The 21,326-nt window shown below is 37.7% G+C and overlaps 2 protein-coding genes across 2 annotated transcripts in view; one reads left to right on the plus strand and one right to left on the minus strand.

Moving 5' to 3' along the window:
* GPA33 (glycoprotein A33) overlaps positions 1 to 768 on the minus strand; it is a 46,709-nt gene extending 45,941 nt beyond the window's left edge. Inside the window, exon 1 of the mRNA XM_031936827.1 lies at positions 614 to 768. Coding sequence (XP_031792687.1) covers positions 614 to 656 — 43 coding nt within the window. The 5' untranslated portion in view covers positions 657 to 768. The remainder of the gene's footprint in view (positions 1 to 613) is intronic.
* A 4,384-nt stretch (positions 769 to 5,152) lies between these two features.
* The window catches only part of DUSP27 (dual specificity phosphatase 27, atypical), a 37,381-nt gene continuing 21,207 nt past the window's right edge, over positions 5,153 to 21,326 (plus strand). The window contains exons 1-2 of the mRNA XM_003767383.2: positions 5,153 to 5,312; positions 6,510 to 6,635. Of these exons, the coding sequence (XP_003767431.1) occupies positions 6,526 to 6,635 (110 nt within the window). The 5' untranslated portion in view covers positions 5,153 to 5,312; positions 6,510 to 6,525. The remainder of the gene's footprint in view (positions 5,313 to 6,509; positions 6,636 to 21,326) is intronic.

A 21,326-nucleotide genomic window follows, 5' to 3' on the forward strand; every position in this document is an offset into this window, starting at 1 on the left:
AAAGAAATTCCATTTAAAACAATTGCAAATAATAAAAAATCCATGGACATCTACTTGCCAAGATAAATCCAAGGACTATATGATCACAGTTACAAAATTCTCTTCACACAAATACAGATTTAAATAAATGGAGACAAAGGAGTATAAAATATAGTCTTTGACCGTACAAAATTTTATTCTGTCTATATCTCAAAGACATCAAAGAAATGGGAAAAAGACCTATTTGTGATGACAAAGAATTGGAAATTGAGAGAATGCCCATCAACTGGGGAATGACTGAGCGTGTAATGTTCTATGATTGTGATGGAATACTACTTTGTAGTAAGATATGATAAGCAAGACGATTTCAGAAAATAGACTTTTATGAACACATACAAAGTAAAGTGAACAGAGCCAGGAGAAAATTACAAACTAGAAAGCAAATGAGAAACATTCTGTTCCTATTGATAGACTTGCCTTGAGTTTCTAGCCTATCAAGAAATAGCAAAAAATTTCTTTCTTCTTTTATACTGAGAAAAGCAGGGAAGATACCCAGGCTGCACCCTGCAAGCCAGCCATCTTTTCTTCCCCTGTTGCTGCTCCCAGACATGGGAAGATCATGACATTTACTCACGGGCAGAAACAAGGAAGAGCAGAGGTCTCATTTTTCCCATCATGGTCTCTTGCTTTCTCACCAATGCGTCTCAAACCTGGGCCAGGATGTCAGTCTGTCAAAGGAGCTGTTAGCCTGTTAGATCCACTACAGCCAAATGGACCCACTCTCCCTCTTTTCACTTCCCTCTTTACTCTGCCCTGCCCTTGCCCCAGATGTACTCTCCTGGGAGGCTGGACTTTACCCATCCACCCCACCTTCACCCCATGAGTACTTCTTGGCTTCCTCCTTCCTGCTATCTGATTCCAGTTATAGACATACAAATACCTTTGATGCTTCAGCCACAAAGGGTGAGATTTATTTTTTATTGCCAGCACGAAATTGTCCTTGTGCGATGCAAAGAGAATTACATGTAACTGAAGAGTTTGGGTGTTTCCCTCTAGGACTGGAAAGCTGCAGAGTGTGGTACAAAGTATCATTTCTCTTCTCGTGCTTCCTAATGTGCCTACCTGCAGGAATGGCTCATGGAGCCATAGAGGAGGCGATACAAGTAAAGGAAGAAATTAATGACTCATTCTGCAATCCAGCTCTTCCATGAAGCACTTTCTGAGTTTATGAGTAAAAGTAGGAGCTAAGGATAAGAGGAAAAAAAGGTGCTTGTTTTACTGACAACAAAAAGGGAAAAGAACCATTTCTCAGGTGACTTTTTCTCTGCTTGTACCTTAGGCTATAAAGGAGCTATTTCTCCATCCAGGGATCTGTAGAGATTCCAAAGAAATTGTTATGCATCATATAAAAATGCAATGATTCACATGCATGTGACACGGGTTTAGGTGCTTGGAATTGCATCAGCCCATAGGGACAAGAGAGAATCTCTCAGGAGCTCATTCATGGGCTACCTACAAGAAGGCAGGTGCTGTTTTATATCTCAAAAATACATTTTAGTGCTTAATTTGTCCACATGATGGCACTGTACTCAAACCACCAGCCGAGTGATTGCAACAGAGTCCAGTTGGTGTTCTTGAAGGGACTGAGAAGGGGATGGGGAAGGGGTTAATGATGAGAAGAGATAAAAATCCACACTGGCCTGATTCTGAATCTAGACTAAGGGGTGATGAAATATGGCTCTGAATTATTGGAAAATTATGGCACAGTCTATGATTTTTACCCAGACCCACATCTGGAATTTCCCTTCTTATTAAACGTCACATGTAATCTTTAGAATATAACCACTCAATTCTCTGTGGACTTATATTCACATTATATATTATATATTCAATTAAACATATATTAAATTCACTGTGTTTCTAGGGACTATCCCTCCCTCCAACCATTAGTGTTCCTCCAAAATCAGTATAACATCTACCTCATATGTGTAAGTTGGGAATGTGCTCAACACAGTAGATATTTAATAAATGTTTATTGAGTAAGTGTATAAAGATGATAATAACATCTACTTTACTGATTTGGAGAGACCAGGGATCCCCTCCTTTCTCAACAGGGGTAAAATACCATTTTAAAATGTATTAAGGCATGAAAAAATCTATTAAATGCTTATTGGGTGTCAAACATTGTACTAAGGGCTGAAGATATAAAAAGAAAAAGTTAAATAGTCCTTATTCACAAGGAACTCACATTCTAATGTGGAAAGGCAGCATATGTAGGAAGTTTCACCTATGTAGAATGGAAAGATATCTTGGTTATATATGATAGCCATATCTGGATAGGTAGGTGGCAGGACTGGAATGAAGAAGAGAATTTGGAATTGGGAATAATTGTTTTTAATTTCTTTAAAAAAAAATAGAAAAAGGATGCTCAAAGAGATAAAAAAAATTTCCTTGTCATTAACTATTAAATATGTGAACTGGAATTCAAATCAGAGAAATTACTATTGCTTTCTTCTTTTTCCCTTTTGTTGGTTGGTTGAAATATTGATCAAATCCAGGACTATGTGCAATACTTTTAATCTGTTGCTGTGTTGACACAGGCTGGTCTGATGCTGCTTGCTGACTCAGCCAGCCCATGGCAGAAATGAAACAGGATGCTATAAAAGTTCTTCCCCCATTCAGTAACCAATTTATTGCAAGAATGAGATCTCAGATATTGGTAGTGAGCAAAAGGTTAGAACCACTTCTGTTTACCTTAGTTTCTTCATGTATAAAATTGGAATGTGCTATGAGTGCCTGGCACTTAGTAGGTACTTAATAAATGTTTATTAAATGAATAGGGATGATAAAAACATCTACCTCATTGGGTTGTTGACAAACTCAAATGAGATAAGGCATGTAAATCACTTTGCAAACTTTTAAGTAAATAAGCATCTGTTATTATTGTTGTGATTGAGAATATACAATAATATCTGTTGTGATTTCAGCATTTCCAAAATAGCAGCAGACAGGACTAAATCCTTAGACTGTTATTTTGTGTATCCATCACATCCTTATAAATAATTAGGGGAATCAGCCATTCCAGGGTCATGACTTATCTAAGAAGGGCTCAAAGTACCTTCCAGAGCTTTAAGTATAACAGAGACAGGAGAAGCAAAATAAACTGCCTCCAGATGGGGTAGGATGTCCATCATCTAAAGTCTTCAAATGGAGAATGAGGGTCATTTATTTGTTGGGAACGTTGTCCAGGAATATTTATTTGGATCAAGTCAACAAGCATTTATTTTTTTAACATTTTATTTCTCCTTCCCTCTACAATTACTTGTAAGAACAATTTCTAACATTTTTTTTAAGTTCGAAATTTTCTTCCACCCTTCTTCCCTTTCTACCCTCTTTCAATCATGAGTGCATGGGTTTTAAATTCTTGTTGTAGGATTTGTTTGGCCATAGGCAAATTAATTTCCTTCTGAGTCTCAGTTTCCCTATCTGTAAAATGAGGTGGTTGGACCCAAATGACCTCTAAGTTCTAAAATCTAGAACTTCATAGCTAGGAGAATTTGAAAGGTGGTATATAATAATAATAGTAGTAATTAACATTTATGTAATATTGTATTGGTTTTCAAAATGTTTTATTAGTTAATAAAAATTTTATGGCATATGGTTTTAAATCTAGTTGTTTGCAGTTATATAGATTTGCAAAGTATTTTACATATATTATCTCATTTGATGAACATTTCTGTGAAATGCTATCATTATCCCCATTTTAAAGATAATAATAATAATAAAAGGTGAGATTTCTACAGTGCTTACTCAGTCCCAGACACTGTGTCAAGTGTCTTACATAGATTATCTCATTTGATTCTCACAACCCTGGGAAGTTAGTACTATTATTATCCACCACTTTATAGATGAGGAACTTGGGGCAGACAGAACTTACGTGACTTGTCCAGTCAAGAGAGCTCGGTGTCTGAAGGGAGATTTGACCACACAGTTTCCTGATCCCAAGTGAGAGAAGAAAGGTCTAAGAAATAGGAGGAATGAATGAATCGGGGGAAAATGAGGAGGGGAGTCAAGGTTAGAGACAAAGAAAGGCTGCAAAGGGAATCTCAGGCAGGAAATAGCTTGAGATTAGCAGAACAGTTCGGGGAGAGAAGAATGGAGATTAGGGGTGAGGACTGGGTGGAAGAAAATTTAGGTAGAGAGATAGCCAAAAAGGACAAGAGAGAGGATTCAGTTAGAGAAGAGTGTAGACTGACATATTTATATTTATAAAATATTAAATGTACATATACATATTTATACACACAGATATCTTTACATATATGTGTGGATATATATATCCATATGTATGTGTTATGTATATGTATGTGGATATATATACACACAGATATATCTTTATATCTGTGTGTATATGTATATATCTTTACATATATGTATATATACATATTTATGCATAGCTATATCTTTTTATATGTGTGTATATGTGTATGTATATATACATATATACATATTTTTACATACAGATATAGCTTTATATGTATGTATATATAATGCTTTATGTGTATATGTGTATATATACACATATATGTATGTGTATTTACAGATCTTGTCCTCTGACTCCTACTGTTTGCTTTTTTAAATTTCATGAGCAGCTGGCAAATCTGAGTTTCCCCTGCCATTTTTCTTACAGCACAGTTTCTTCCTAGGTCACAGCCTGGGATAAGGGTGATAGGAAGTCATTCATTTATCCTAAGAATAGTCTGGTAACAGGACTATAGGTAACATAACAGTGACCGTTTTTCTGTGTTTCTGGTTTTTTATAGTCTTTGATATCCTTGTCCATCGCCTTCTTGGCCCTGGAGGCAAACGGCAGGGCTTTTAAGGATTGGGTTATTTTCTGGCAGATACTCTGGGAGGACTTGTAATTCTGCTTTCTAGGAAGGGAGAAAGAAGGTAGGATGGAGGAAGAGGCAGTGCTGAAATAGCCCACAGGAGCTTTTGCTTTCCTCAACTCTCCTGACAAAGAAATCAATTGTCAGTGGCAAAGGATGAACCGGCAGGGAAAGAGTTAAAGCTGGACTTATCTGTCCAGCCCCACAGGAGGCTCTGAATTCCTGCCTCCCACTGAACTGCCAGCCAGCCTAGGACACCTGCTAAATTTAGAGAGCTGAAGGGTTTCCAGTTGACAGTTGCCCTGCCTCTTGAAGAAGGCACTCTGGAGAGAGAGGTTCCACTCCCTCGCTCCAGCCCCTGATAGTTTTTTGCCAGCCTTCCTGGGGTCCCCCGGCACCTGAATATATGCTTTCCAGACAGCAGAATTACCAAGAGTTCGGGTGAGTGATATTTTTGATTCTTCCTTTGTCCTGGGCCAGTCCCAGGGCCCACAAGTCCGAGGGGCAGAGGCCGCTTAGGCCCCAAGCGAACATTCCTGATGCCTGAGACCAGCTGTGGGGGATTTCAGATCCCTTTAATAGGCAGTGGGGGAGGGCCAGACTCCCTCAACAAAATATAGATGTTGTCTGCCTGGGACCTCACGGACTGAGGTGAAAGAAAATCAGCCACTAGTGAACCCTTCCTCTCTAAGATTTGTGTCTAAATCAAAGGTGGTCAGTCCCGAAGGGACCCAGAAGCTCTGGACATTTTCCCTTGGGTGTTTTGGGAGGTCTCTTGGTCACTAACTTCCTTAGTTTTACAAAAAGTAAATGTACCTTCTTTCTTGGTGAAAGGGAACCAACCATGTTGCTCTTCCTTAAATTGGATTATCCTTAACCTCTCCATCCACAAAGGCCTGTGGGGCTCTAACATTATTACCTTCCTCTTGAGGCAAAAATGTTATTATGGAGAAGAGTTCTCCATCATTCATTGGAAAAATCAGTGCCTCAATTTCTCTCTCTCTCAAATGGGGATATTAGTACTGATGTGAAATCCTATATGATTGAAAGAAAAGGTGCTGAATAATAAACATGGCGTCAGTAAGAGGGCCTGGCCCAAATCCTAACAGGACGTGGAATTTGTTTTTCTTTCTTTTTTATTAAAGATTTTAGTTTCAAAATATATGCATGGATAATTTTTCAACATAGATCTTTGCAAAAGCTTGTGTTCCAAATTTCCCTCCCTTCACCCCACTCTCTCTTAGATGTTAAACATGTTAAAAATATGTTAAATCCAATATATGTATACATATTTATACAATTATCTTGCTGCACAAGAAAAATTAGATCAAAAAGGAAAAAAATGAGAAAGAAAACAAAATGCAAACGAACAATAATGAAAAGAGTGAAAATGCTATGTTGTGATCCACACTCAGTCCCCACAGTCCTCTCTCTGGGTAAAGATGGCTCTCTTCATCACAGGGTCATTGGGACTGGTCTGAATCATCTCATTGTTGAAAAGAGCCACAGTGGAATTTTTTTCTTGTGTGACCATCCCATTCTTAGCCCTCCAGAGCTTAACTGCACTTTCTAATGTCCTTATGGTTGCTTTATTTTTGTTGCTAACTCCCTAATGGTCCTTTTCCCCCAATTCCCTAGAATTTAACAGGTTGTCATGGCGACCAGCAATGATCCAGAGGAGGAGCAGGTTGTTCCGGATACAGAAGATGGAGCTGACGTGAAGGCTGTGCAGGCCCACTATCTCCGAAGCCCTTCTCCCAGCCAGTGAGTGTACATTCAGTGTGGCTCAGTTACATGGGAGTGGACCAGGGACAGGAGGGCAAATGGCATCCTAATATCTCCTACCGTGTCCACAAGTGAGGTCAGAGGACAATTATTCATAACCACTAAGGAGGAATGAAAATGAGGGACATCAAGAAGGCTAGATTGTAACATGTTGGAACTAAAAGTTGCCTATAGAATGAATATGACTCCATAAATAGTCCCCTTCTGAAATTCAAAAATAGCACACGGTCCTACTACTAAGGATGGAATAGGGAGTCAGGACACCTGAGTCCTAATTTAATGATAATTTCTGGTGAATTGCTTTTATATGAGCTTAGTTTTTTGCATCTATAAAATAAAGAAGAGAAGTAAGAAATGGGAGAGACATTGGAAGCTCTGATTGCTAAGGTTCCATCTAGTTATAAATTTCTGGAACTCCAAGGAATCCCCAAACTCATTTGACAGGAACTCAGAGGTCCATCCTGCATTGTAGGAAGGCCCTCCAAAGCACCCAAAACATTGGTCATTGGGCTTCTACCTGAGGGCTTCCTGTGAATCCATTACTTCCTGGAGCAGCTTATTCATTTTTTTTTTTTTTTTTTTGTGAGACTTCCATTGAATGAGTCAAAGGATATTCCTTCCATTAAGTCTAAATCTACCTTACTGTTGAAACTAAAGTTTTAAATAATGAACCTTTCATTTCTATCCAGTGCACCTAAGTTTTACCCCATGGCACCAAAGGGGACAACTCTAATTCTCTTTTCTACAGGACAGTTTTTCAAATTCTTGAAGAAAGTGATCAAATCTCTTTAAAGTTTGTGTCCTCTGGGCTAAATATCCTGTTCTTTCAGCTAATTCTCACTTTTCTATTATTCTCTCATGATTTTGGTTGTCCTCCTCTAACTAATCTATCTCATCCTAAAATATGACAAGTAAAACCAGTACTCCAGATGTGGTCTGACCAGGGCAGAAAATACAGCCAGAGTGCCATTCTGCACACTATTAATGCAGCCTAAGATCATGTTCCTTTTCTTGGCCATCATGTTACACTGTTCATTCACTAGTTGTGGTCCACTAAAAGTCCCTGATCTTTTTCACATGAACTTATTCTATGTCTTTTTTGTGACTTGGATTTCTGTTACTGTATCTTTCCTTAGAGGTGTAACTAAGAAATCTGACTCCTGGGAAAAATTTATTTAGGGGAAGAGGGAAGGACAGGAACCTGATCATTCTTTTGAATGACTGCATAGACTGAACACTGGGTATGGCAACAAGTTTGAGAAAATACTGTTTCACAGTGACTTATTTAGGCAGGTACTTGAAGATAGGTTACTTATTTGCTAGAGTGTAATCTGGGAATCAGAATCATGGAGAAGGAACTTTTTAAAAATAATATTTTATTTTTCCCCAATTGCATGTTAAAACAGTTTTTATGTTTTAAGTTCCAAATTCTACCCCTCCCTTCTTACAGTGATAAGCAATATAATACAGGTGTAACCTGTGCGATCATATAAAATATTTCCATGTTGGTCATTTGGTAGAAGCCTCAAACAAGAAAAATTTTCATGAAGGTAAGAAGGTAAGGAAGGAAGGTCAAAGCTAAGGAAGCAAGGATAAGGAAAAGATAAGAAAAGAGACTAAGGATTAAGGAATTCATGTATGGAATGGTAGAAAGGAGATAAGAAAAAGAAAGAAAGGAAAGGAAAGGAAAAGAAGGAAAGGAAAGGAAAAGGAAAGGAAAGAAAGGAAAGGAAAGGAAAAAGGAAAGGAAAGGAAAAGGAAAGGAAAAGGAAAGGAAAGGAAAAGGAAAGGAAAGGAAAGGAAGGAAAGGAAAGGAAAGGAAAAGGAAAAAAAGGAAAGGAAAGGAAAGGAAAGGAAAAGAAAGGAAAGGAAAGAAAGGAAAGGAAAGGAAAGGAAAGGAAAGGAAAGGAAAAGGAAAGGAAAGGAAAGGAAAGGAAAGGAAAGGAAAGGAAAGGAAAGGAAAGGAAAGAGAAAGGAAAGGAAAGGAAAGGAAAGGAAAGGGAAAGGAAAGGAAAGGAAAGGAAAGGAAAGGAAAAAGGAAAAGGAAAGGAAAGAAGGAAAGGAAAGGAAAAGGAAAGGAAAGGAAAGGAAAGGAAAGGAAAGGAAAGGAAAGGAAAGGAAAGGAAAGGAAAGGAAAGGAAAGGAAAGGAAAGGAAAGGAAAGGAAAGGAAAGGAAAGGAAAGGAAAGGAAAGGAAAGGAAAGGAAAGGAAAGGAAAGGAAAGGAAAGGAAAGAAAGGAAAGGAAAAGGAAGGAAAGGAAAAGGAAAGAAGGAAAGGAAAGGAAAAAGGAAAGGAAAGGAGAAAAAGGAGGAAAGGAAAGGAAAGGAAAGGAAAGGAAAAGAAAAGGAAAAAAGGAAAGGAAAGGAAAGGAAAAAGGAAAGGAAAAGGAAAGGAAAGAAAGGAAAAGGAAAAGGAAAGGAAAAAAGGAAAGGAAAGGAAAGGAAAAAAAGGAAAGGAAAAGGAAAGGAAAAGGAAAAAAGGAAAAGGAAAGGAAAAGGAAAAGGAAAAGGAAAGGAAAGGAAAGGAAAAGGAAAGGAAAGGAAAGGAAAGGAAAAGGAAAGGAAAGGAAAGGAAAGGAAAGGAAAGGAAAGGAAAGGAAAGGAAAAGGAAAGGAAAGGAAAGGAAAGGAAAGGAAAGGAAAGGAAAGGAAAGGAAAGGAAAGGAAAGGAAAAGGAAAGGAAAGGAAAGGAAAGGAAAGGAAAGGAAAAAAGGAAAGGAAAGGAAAAGGAAAGGAAAGGAAAAAAGGAAAGGAAAGGAAAAGGAAAGGAAAGGAAAAAGGAAAGGAAAGGAAAAGGAAAGGAAAGGAAAAAGGAAAGGAAAGGAAAAGGAAAGGAAAGGAAAGGAAAGGAAAGGAAAGGAAAGGAAAAAGGAAAAGGAAAGGAAAAAGGAAAGGAAAGGAAAGAAGGAAAAGGAAAGGAAAGGAAAAGAAAGGAAAGGAAAAAGGAAAGGAAAGGAAAAGGAAAGGAAAGGAAAGGAAAAAGGAAAGGAAAAGGAAAAAGGAAAGGAAAAGGAAAAGGAAAGGAAAGGAAAGGAAAGGAAAAGGAAAGGAAAGGAAGAAAGGAAAGGAAAGGAAAGGAAAAAGGAAAGGAAAGGAAAAAGGAAAAGGAAAGGAAAAAGGAAAGGAAAGGAAAAAGGAAAGGAAAGGAAAAAGGAAAGGAAAGGAAAGGGAAGGAGAAATGGAAAAGGGAAGAAAGAGGAAGGAAAAGAAAAAAGAGAGAGGGATATGTTCAGATAATACCAGTTCTTTCTCTTGAAGCAGATGATATGTTTTATTATGAGTCAATTGCCTTGGATTGTTGCATTGCTGAGAATATCTAAGTAATTCACAATTCTTTATCATACATATCGTTACTGTGTACAATGTCCTCCTGGTTCTGCTCATTTCATTCTGCCTCAGTTCACATTTATCCACGTTTTTCTGAAATCAGGATTTAGGAACTTTAAAGGAAGAGAGGTCATTGCTGAGTGATGTGGATGAAGGGACAATTTGAGAGTGTCCACTGGGAAGGAGGAGCAGAATTATTCCTCCTATCTGACCTAGATATCAAGGTATAAGAGAGAAGGATCAGCCATCCTTGAATAGAATATTCAAAAATATGGAACCTTTGGAGAAAGTTAGGTTTCAGAGACTACTAGAAGATAGAAATAATGTGAGAAAGAGGATTTAGGATAGTAGGATTATAGATTTAGGCCTAGATGGAGATCTTGGAAATCATCTGGTACATCAGTGTCAAACTCAGAAACAGAGGTCACCAAACCATATATAATAATCCCTGTTTGTCACATTTTTTGGTACTGACCCAAACAATCAGAGGAAGGTTCTGGAGGGTACAGAGAAAAGGGAGAGCAGAAGAAAGTTCCCTGGAGAGAACTAGGGCTAGGGTAGAGTGGTACACAGGATTTTTGGACCTCTGCAGCCAACAGTAAATCACCTTTGCTTCATTTGCCTTCCCCTTCCCTGCCCCAGCCCCCTAAATATATTCCCACACTTGTCCCTTAAAATGAGTGCCTGGGCCAGGTGGCTCATGGTCTCTAAGGAGCAGTACACTGAAAACCTCCCAGGATGGTCAGAGGTGGGGAAGGAATCATGATCTCCAGTGCATTGGCACTTGGGCACAGCCCTAGTTGCCCTCTGCTAGTTCCGTCTCCACAGTGTGCAGCCCACACAAGTTGGGAAAATTATCCGGGTGCCTGCTGAAAGGTGAAAGGAAGCTCCTGTCACAAGTACAAACAGTCATTGGAACAAATGGGTATTCAAGTGCCTTCTTTTAAAACCCACGTGTCCTGGTGCCTGCTAATAAAACTTATAGAATTGAAAGCGGATCTATTTCCTCCTGTCTTTCAATGTGTGCATCTATTGTATATCTGTGCAATTGCACAAGCAATAAGATTCAGAGCCAGGAAGCTCTGGGTTCCAATTCTGCCTCTGACACATAATGGCTGCAGGAGGTCTAGCTGAGTCCCTTTACCTCCTGGTGCTTCAGGTATCTCTTTAAGTTTATAATCTGCAAAGTTGTTGTCAACCTCTGTTGGGAGATGGAAGATTTGGTGTTTTTTTTTGGGGGGGGGGCAGTTCCCTACACCAAAGAAAGCACAGGTGTAGACCTTAAGTTCCAAATTCTACTCCTCCCTCCCTAAGATGATATGTAATCTAAGATTTACCTGTGCAATCAGGTAAAATGAGAAAGTGGGACCTGCTCTATCAGAAGCAGGATTTGAACCCATGCTCTCGCATTCTGAAGCTTTCTCTGACTGTTCTGCCAAAATCAAAGACCTGTGTCTGCGGCACTTATAGACACCCTTTGGGAAGTAGTTATTTGCAATTTCCAGGATCCACTCGGCTACAAACTCTCAAATATCTCTTCTCTCACCTCTGGCTGGTGCAGGAAATGATTCCATTAGTTAGCAAGTCCAGCCTTTTATTCGGTCAGTGGTTTCTTTAAAAAACATATTCCCAAGGGAGCTCACACATTAAATCCCGAGGATCTTCGTGTGAATCACTGTATCATCACAATTTCTTCCTGATGGGCACCCATTAGCCTGAGTCATTGCATCGAATGTGGGAGCGGAGAACTTGAAGCCTGCTTGGGAGGTAGGGAGAGGGGGTCGATACCTGAGAAAGCAGAAAGGGCAAAGGAGGCAAGCGCCGCTTATTTAACAATCTGTCTAGAGGTCGCTCTGTAGAAGTGTTTTGAGATATTCCCTTTTTCTAAGGTATTTTACAAAGCAAGTCTTTGGGCCACTCGATTAGAATCCCCCCTCCCCAATTCCCCTTTCCAACTTGCCTTGGCACAGCTAGGGACAGATCTTAGTTTGACAGACCCAAGGTGATGAGGATGAGGAAGAGGAGGGGGTGGGAGGAGGGAGGAGGAGAAAAAAAAGGAGAAGGAAGAGGAGGAGGAGAAGTAGAAGCTGAAGAAAAAGAAGGAGGAGGAGAAGCAGAAGCTGAAGAAAAAGAAAGAGGAAGAGGAGGAGAAGCAGAAGCTGAAGAAAAAGGAGGATGAGAAGGAGGAGGAAGAAAAGGAGGGAGAAGAAGGAGGAGAAGGAAGAAGAGGAGAAGGAGGAGGAGGAGCAGTGGCAAGAGGAGGAGAAGGAGGAAAAAGAGGAGGAAGAGGAAAAGGAAAAGGAGGAAGAAGAAGATTATACCAATAACAACTATTATGTTAAGGCTCTTTAAGTATATTAATTCATTTAACAACTCTCTGAAACAGGTACTATTATTATCCCTATTTTACAAACAAGAAAATTAAAAAGGAAGGCAGAGAGACCTATTCAGAGTCACAAAATCACAGGATTTGAATTCAGGCCTTCCTGACTCCAAATATAATGTACCATTGTACTAAAATACTCTATTTTCAGTGTTTTCGGAAGGGACCTCCTTTCAAAAGTTCCCTTTTCTAAATATTCTCTAGAAACATCTAGAGACAGTGGATAAACCCTGAACCTGGAATAAGAAATCTGCATTTAAATTTGGCCTAAACAAGTAATCACTAACCCCTGTTTGCCTCAGTTTCCTCAACTGCAAAATGGAGATAATAGCACCTACATCAAAGGATAGTTGCAAGGATCAAGTGAGCTAATATTTATAAAAGCACTTAGTACAGTGCCTGAAGCATAGTAGGTATTACATAAATTCTTACTCCTTTCCTTTACAATTTTCCATTGTTTTGAACACTGGCTTCTCAACTCTAGAAATTTGTCTTATATTTATAATAAATATACCAATCTTATAATAATTTATAATAATATTTTTTGTTTTTACATCTTAAATTTTATCCCTCTCCTAACCAGAAAGCTATTCCATATAATAAAAATCTCTTTTAAAAAGAGAACAAAAATCATTTCCATAAAATAAATGAACATTTCAACTGAGTATGTCACCATTCTACACCCATAAACTCCCACCTCAGCTAAGAAAGGAACAAAGTATATTTTTTTTACTGGACACAAGTTAAGTCATTATGATATGGGATTCAGTTTTGGATCTTTTTGCTCTTTCCAATAATATTATCGTAGTCATTGTTTGTGTTGTTTTTCCGATTCAACTTCCTTAATTTTGCATCAGTTCGTATAAGTCTTACCATGATGCTCTGAATTCATTGTTATATTTTCTTATGATGCAATAACATTCCACCTCCTTGTTATATTACAATTGTTTAGTTAGTTCCCTGACTTATTAGTATCTACTTTGTTTTCATTTCTTTACGATAACAAAAGTGCTGCTATGAATATTTTGGCATATGGAACATTTGGTTCTGTCTTTGACATCTTTGGGGTATATATATTGAGCTTTGTATAAAGGATATGTATGCTTTAGTTACTTTCCTAACATAATTTCAAATTGCTTTTCATAAAGGTTGTATTATTTCACACTCTACCAATTGTATAGTAGTGTACCTGTCTCTCTGCAATCCCTCCAATATTGACTATTTTTTATCTTTTGTCAACTGTACTACTTTGCTGAGTGTGAAGCAAAACTTCAGAGTTGTTTTGATATGTATTTCATGTATTATTAGTGTTTTGGAGTAATCTTTCACATGAGTATCAATAGTCTGTATTCTCCTTTTGAGAAGATTTTGTTCACGTCCTTTCACAATTTATCTATTGGAGAATGGTCCTTAATCTAGTATATCTATATTTCTAATATATCAGACCCTTAAAGTTATTTGACGCAAAGAATTTTCCTCAATTTCTTTTTACCCTAGGTGCATAGACTTTATTCATGCAAAAACCTTTTAATTTCATGAAAGTTCATTTTTCATTTTCTGTGATTACCTCTACTTCTAATTCATTTTGGAACAGCATTATGAGAATGAAAACAAAACATGGAAGCCTTATTTCCATGCCTCTTTTCATGATGACCTTCTTAGGATCTCAAAGATCCTAAGAACACTTCCTACATCACAGGGTAATTGTGAAGTTCAAATAATATGCCATATATAAATTACTTGGCATATTTTATAGTGCCTAATAAAGCACTATAAGTAGTTAATCTGGGAGTTATGATGGTCCTTTGAGAGGTCATTTAGTTCATTCCCTTGCCTTCAGGTAGAGACATTTAAGTTATCTCAGACAATAGAGGACCCATAATATTTTTTAAAGATCTTCAGAGAAAGATCTTACAACCAATATCTTTCAGTGACTCATAATGTTAAGAAATTCTTCTTTTTATCTAACATAAGTCCTTCACGCTGCAGTTTAAACCCATTTCCTCTTATTCTGTTTTCAGTGGAGATTAAAACCAGCTGGTCATTGCCCTCTGTCTAAGAGCCTTTCCTCTACTTGAAGACTTATTAAATCTCCCACTAGCCTTCTCTTGTCCAGGCTGAATAATTCCTTTCCCCTTACTCTTGCTTCATGGGTCTTATTTCCGAACTCTTTAATCATCTTTATGCCTTTTAGAACTCTGAACCATTTCCAACTTCTCTACATTTATCTTTAGTTGGAAAGGATTCAAGTAAAGGGTCATCAGATCACAGCTGAAGGATAATAGAAGGTTTATCTCACTTCTCTTTTTTGTGCACCCCAATATTGTGGATGCTTTTAAAATATAAAATTACAAAACCCTGCTGACTTTGGCTTCTGGATATTTTTCTGTGTAGCAAATTTCTATAGCAAAAAAAAATTATATTATCCCAACTCCCACTTAAAATGACAAGTTGCATCTCCAGAATTTGGCTATTAGATTCTTGCAGGGTTCTACAGCTTAACCTTAAGGATTTGGAGAGGTTTTTTGTGATAGAGTCCATGAGCCCCCACCAGTGGAACTTCTCCCCAAGATTATCAATGTCAGCGAAGCAACTTTTAGTAGAGGTTGTTTATAAACTAAAAACAATTGGTATAAAACAATTTCCCCAAAGTCTGTGAGACTTTCATAGAAAATCTAGAGGAAAATAGGCTTAATCTTATAGCACATATGTCAAAGGAGTAACCAATAGTGCTAGGAGGTCTTTTTTGTTGGAGTCTGTAGGAATGCTCTCCATCCTCCCCTTCAGGGCTCTTTCTAGAGCCTTGAATCTGTGTCCAGTCTGATTTTGACACCGAATGCACATATCTCCTTCGGCTACTAGAACCCTGATATAAAAATTAGAGGTCCCAAATTCTTCAGATCTCCAAAGTTCCTAAGATTCCTGCTCTGGTCCTTCCCATCTCTCCCAATCAATTTCTTGCCAGGGATTTAGCTGAAAATCTATACTTCCAGGCACTGAAATCTCTGATTCCAATCAACTTGATGATTTTATACAGGATGCAGAAGGCATGCCCAAGTTCCTTAGCCAATGTTAACAGACTTCCTGTTACAACTAGGGAGACATCCAGCTTTTTTCATGTCTGATGAATAATTGAGATGTATTTTTCACCAGACAAATGTATAGCTCTTATCACTGATTTTAAATGAGGTTTGGTGATTTGATTGATTTACTTAATGGACCTCCCCTCTTACATCTACATGAATAGTTTCCCCCCCTCTCCAAGGTGCTACCATCACATTCTTTATCAATCTTATTCTCTTGGTTCCTGACAGTTTCTCTGATTTATAGTGGCCAGTTCCAAGATTGCCTTCTAAAGTGCTGGCTACCGCCCACTTCTCTTCATACTCTCCCTGATGTCATTATCCTAAAAGAGCACATCCTGTAATCCAGTTTCCTGGATCCACAGCTTCCTTTAAGAAAGAGAGAGGAGGGGCACCTAGATGGTGCAGTGAATAGAACGCTGGCTCTGGAGTTAGGAGGACTTGATTGAGATCAAATCCAGCTTGAGGTACTTGATGCTTACTAGCTGTGTGATCCTGGAAAAATCACTTGACCCTGAATGTCTTTACCCCCCTCCAAAAAAAAAAAACAACCAACCAAAAGAAATAGAGCTTTGTACACCTCTTTTCTCAACTCAAACTGAGTTGAAGCGGGGGGGGGGGGGGGGGGACCCAAAATGTTAAATAGATCTGAGCGCTGAAAGGGCCCTTAAAGGCTATTTATTTTCCAGGTGAAAACATTTCACAAAGAGATGAGGTCACTTGCTGAAGTTCACACAGCTGACATTTATTTGGTGTTTTGTATTTTTCAAAGAATTTTGCTTATATTATATCATGTGGACCTCACGGCAACCTCTTGAGGAAGGTGCTATAGATATTATTATCCTTATCTTACATATAAGGATGATTTGCCCATGGTCTTCTAAGTAGGAAGTCTTCTTTATTCCAAATCTACCCCTCCACTTCACAACTTTCCGAGTTCATGGCTGCTCTGATCTCTCAAGTAAGACAGTCAGTTATTAACACTTCCCACTTACTATCCTTTGAGCTGTTTACTTGATCTTCCTCTGTAAGAGACTCCCTTCAGCTACTCAGATGGGTATATTCTCTCCTTCTGGGATCATTAAGGGACACTTCATTCTGACACTGTTGATTCCTACCCTACTAATCTCATCAAGATGGAGTCCAGACCCAATAAATCCCTTTGTGATTTCATGATCTGGGAAAAGTCCCCCAGTTCTCCCTTTCTATTCTTTTTGACTCGCTTGAAATTCTACTCTTAGACCTTTTTTCTTTAACTTAATATTTTTCACTTTGTTCAAATGAAGCTAACTGTTAAAGTCAGCTATTGCAGTCATTCATTAATACCTTTATGTGAATAAAGGATGCCTCATTATGACTTGGAGAGGAACAAAGGCAGTGCCCACTGAGCATTAGCTCTACTGGCTTGCACTGCAAAGGCTTGGAGTATGGTTGGGACAACAAGCAGGCTGAGTCTGCTTTCTTAGGGCCAATTTAATTAAGTATTACAGAGGCTACAGTAGATTAGGTAATTGCTTAGCCTTGGAAATCCATGGAGTAAAAAAAAAAATACAAAAAAAAAAAAAAAAAAGCCCCATGGGGGCTCCTCTGCTCTAGTGTTGATGATAGATTAGGAGAAAAGTGGGCAGAGACTGCTAAGAATCACATCATTTCTAGGTTGCCTATAAATTTTATACTCTTAATCATTTATACCTAAAGATTAGTTATACCTATAACTATTGGCACTCTAAATGTGAACTCTTTTCTCAAGGACTAAAGAATTTTCATGCTCCTGGAACAACTAAATTGCATTAGTCTTGATGTTCTTGCTATAAATGAAACCAGAAGACAGGAGGAAATTGCAGATAAAAGCAAAGATGAGCCACAGGTTATCCTTGCAGAACCAAATAAGGAAGTTGGCAGAAGGGATTTTATTATGTGCTCAAAGGCAACAAGAAACATCATTTCACTGAGTATTTGGTCATCTCTTATTGTACTTTCATTATAATCATTTGCAAAAAATACTTCCCAAGGGGCAGCTAGTGGTGCAATGGATAAGGTACCAGCCCTGAAGTCAGGAGGAAATGAGTTCAAATGTGATCTCATACCCTTAACACTTTCTGGCTATGTGACCCTGGGCAAGTCAATTAACCACAATTGCTTCAGCAAAAAATAATAAAATAATAAAAATATTAATGATAATAAAGTACTCCCCATAAGAATAACTGTAGTTTATATCCCAGCAATTGTTACAGGGAATTAAGAAGTAGAGGAATTCTATTTCCAATGGAGCAGTAATGAACTGAACCAGCTACGCCCAGAGAAAGAACTCTGGGAGATGACTAAAAACCATTACATTGAATTCCCAATCCCTATCATAACAGATACTGGGCTAAGCACACAAAAAAAAGACAAAAGTAAGGCAATCTTTGCTCTCAAGGATCTTACCTTCTAAGAGGGGAGACTAATTACAGATACCTGTATAGATTTATACAAAGCAGAAAAGAGCTAATCTTTATGGGGGCAGCTGGAGTTAGAGTAGGATGGTTCTCATGAAGAAAAAAATGGCACCTGAGTTGAAACTTTTTTGCTCAATAGCATTTTATTTTTCAAATTACACGTAAAGATAACTTTCAACATTTGTTTTGTAAGATTTTAAATTACAAATTTGTTCTCCTTCCCTCCCTTATCTCCCTCTCCCCAAGACAGCAAGCAATCTGATATAGGTTATATATGTGTAATTATTTTAAACATATTTCCATATTTGTCATGTTATAAAAGGAATATCAGAACAAAAGGAAAAAAACACAAGAAAAATCAAACAAACAAAAAAAGGTAAAAATAGTATACTTCAATGTTTAATCTATATCAGTTTTCTTACTGTTTTGCTGTGAGGGGGAGAGGGAAAAAATTTGGAATACAAGGTTTTTCTTTTTTTTTTTAAATTTAATAGCCTTTTATTTACAGGATATATACATGGGTAACTTTACAGCATTAACAATTGCCAAACCTCTTGTTCCAATTTTTCACCTCTTACCCCCCCACCCCCTCCCCTAGATGGCAGGATGACCAGTAGATGTTAAATATATTAAAATATAAATTAGATACACAATAAGTATACCTGACCAAAACGTTATTTTGCTGTAGAAAAAGAATCAGACTCTGAAATATTGTACAATTAGCTTGTGAAGGAAATCAAAAATGCAGGTGTGCATAAATATAGGGATTGGGAATTCAATGTAATGGTTTTTAGTCATCTCCCAGAGTTCTTTTTCTGGGCGTAGCTAGTTCAGTTCATTACTGCTCCATTAGAAATGATTTGGTTGATCTCGTTGCTGAGGATGGCCTGGTCCATCAGAACTGGTCATCATATAGTATTGTTGTTGAAGTATATAATGATCTCCTGGTCCTGCTCATTTCACTCAGCATCAGTTCGTGTAAGTCTCTCCAGGCCTTTCTGAAATTATCCTGTTGGTCATTTCTTACAGAACAGTAATGGAATACAAGGTTTTTCAAAGATAAATGTTAAAAACTATTTTCACATGTATTTGGAAAAATAAAATGCTATTTTAAAAATATTATGCTTCAATCTGCATTCATTCTCCATAGTTCTTTCTCTGGATGCAGATGGCATTTTCCATCCCAAGTCTATTGAAACTATTTTGGATTACCACACTGTTGTAAAGAGCCAAATCTATCATAGTTGATCATTACATAATCTTGCTGTTACACTTGTATACAATGTTCTCCTGGTCTGCTGGGCTGAAAATTGAAGACCCTGTCCTTGCCTCTCCCTGTTAGCTTCTCCCCCCAAATTTTGATACCAGGTGACTTCAAAGTAAAGGTAGAATTGGGTAAAAATTGTGAAAAATAAGTTGAAGAATAGGGTTCAAGAATGAGGAATGAGCAAGGTTTGGGCCACATAGATTACCCAGAAGCTTCAGTGTATACGCTGAGGGGGTAACCTAATTTTGAAGTCGCTGAAAAGATCTATTCTTAAGGTATGTGAAGGAAGAAAAAATACTAAAGCCATGAAAAAAATCTTGGATCTCACTTTTACCAAGAAAAGAGAGGTCAGCATTCCTTACTGAGTCATACTGATAGAAAATACATTTAGTAAGAGTTTACTTTATGACAGACACGACGCTAATCATTGGGACAGAAATATAAGTAAACCAGCAAGTCTTCATCCTGAAGGAATATGTATTGTAATTTGTTATTGAGTCATTTCAGTCATATTTGACTCTTCATGACCCCATTTACTAGAGGTAATAGGAAACCACTAGATTTTCAGATGTAGCACATATGATTGGCCGAAATATGTAGAGAATAATACAAGAGCCTGTACTTATTGTTGCTTGCCTATAAGAAAAAGTATTTGGTTTAGCAGAGCAAAATGCTGCCTTAAAGGCTCCCCTCCAATAAGGTGTCTTCCAGGCATATATCAAAATTATACAAAATTACTTGAAGGATATATTCAACAATCCTCTGTTTTTAGGCTCAAGGTCTATAAAACTGTATACCCTTTAATCCAGCTCTCTACTGAATAGCCCAAAGAGACTACAGAAGAGGGAAAAGGATCCACATGTGCAAAAATGTTTGTAGCAGCCCTTTTGCAAGAAACTGGAAACTGAGTTTCCATCAATTGGGGAATGGTTGAATAAGTTATGGTATATGAATGTAATGGAATATTATTGTTCTATAAGAAACGATAAGTAGGCTTATTTCAGAAGTCTTTAGAAAGACTTACAAGGACTGTTACACAATAACAACATAATGCAATAATCAATATGATGGACTTGGCTCTTTTTCAACTAAGCAGTGATTCAAGGCAATTCCAATAGACCTGGGATAGAAAATGCCATCTGCATTCAGAGAAAGAACTATGGAGAATGAATGCAGATTGAAGCATAATATTTTTAAAATAGTATTTTATTTTTTCAAATGGAAAAATCTGTATGGAGAATGTGAATCAAAACAAAGTATTTTCACCTTTGTTATTGTTGTTTGTTTGCTTGCTTGCTTGTTTTTTTTTTTTCTTTCCTGTGTTTTTTCCCTTTTGATCTGGTTTTTCTTGTATAATATGTTTAAAAGAATTACACATATTTAATCTAAATCAAATTGCTTGCTATCTTGGTGAGGAGAGAGAAAAGGGAGAGAGGGAGAAAAATTTAGAACACAAAGTTTTACAAAAAAATGAATGTTGAAAACTATGTAGGTTGGAAAAATAAAATGCTGTTGAAAGAAAAAATAATAATCTTTTGTTTTAATTTGTATCCCTGGAAGTTAACACAGTGCCAAGCACAATGCAGTTACTTAAAAGTGCTTATTGACTGATCAACTGATGGTTAATAACAAGAAAGACATCGAAAAGGGAGATTTTGTTTGTCAAAACTGTTCCCCACTGTTGTGGAGGAAATCTATACAGAGTCCAAGTCCAAGAGGGATTCTCCAGGGATAAATTCAAGATACAGATAAGATCCTTCAGACACTCTGGTTTGCAATTGGCATTGTGCTTATTGAATCAGTCAGTCACAGCAATGTCTTCTAAGTGAGACCTATAATCACTTTAGCAAATCACCCCCAAACTTTAACCTAACCACCTGCAGGAATAGTAGAGGTGGCTTAGTAGATAGAGTGCCAGGCTTGGAGTCAAGAAAACCTAAGTTCAATCTGGCCTCAGATACTTACTAGCTGTGTGATCTTGGGCAATTCACTTAACCTTGCCTCAGTTTCCTCATCTATAAAATGAGATAGAGAAGGAAATGGCAAACCATTCCAGTATCTTTGCAAAGAAAACTCCAAATGGACATGACTGAAGAGCCAAAAAAGCAAAGGAAAACTACACAAGAAAAAAGTAGATGAAGAATGTTTACCAGAGGGTCTCAACCTGGGGTCTG

The sequence above is a fragment of the Sarcophilus harrisii genome, chromosome 4 (assembly GCF_902635505.1).
Source record: "Sarcophilus harrisii chromosome 4, mSarHar1.11, whole genome shotgun sequence".
Lineage (NCBI taxonomy): Eukaryota > Metazoa > Chordata > Mammalia > Dasyuromorphia > Dasyuridae > Sarcophilus > Sarcophilus harrisii.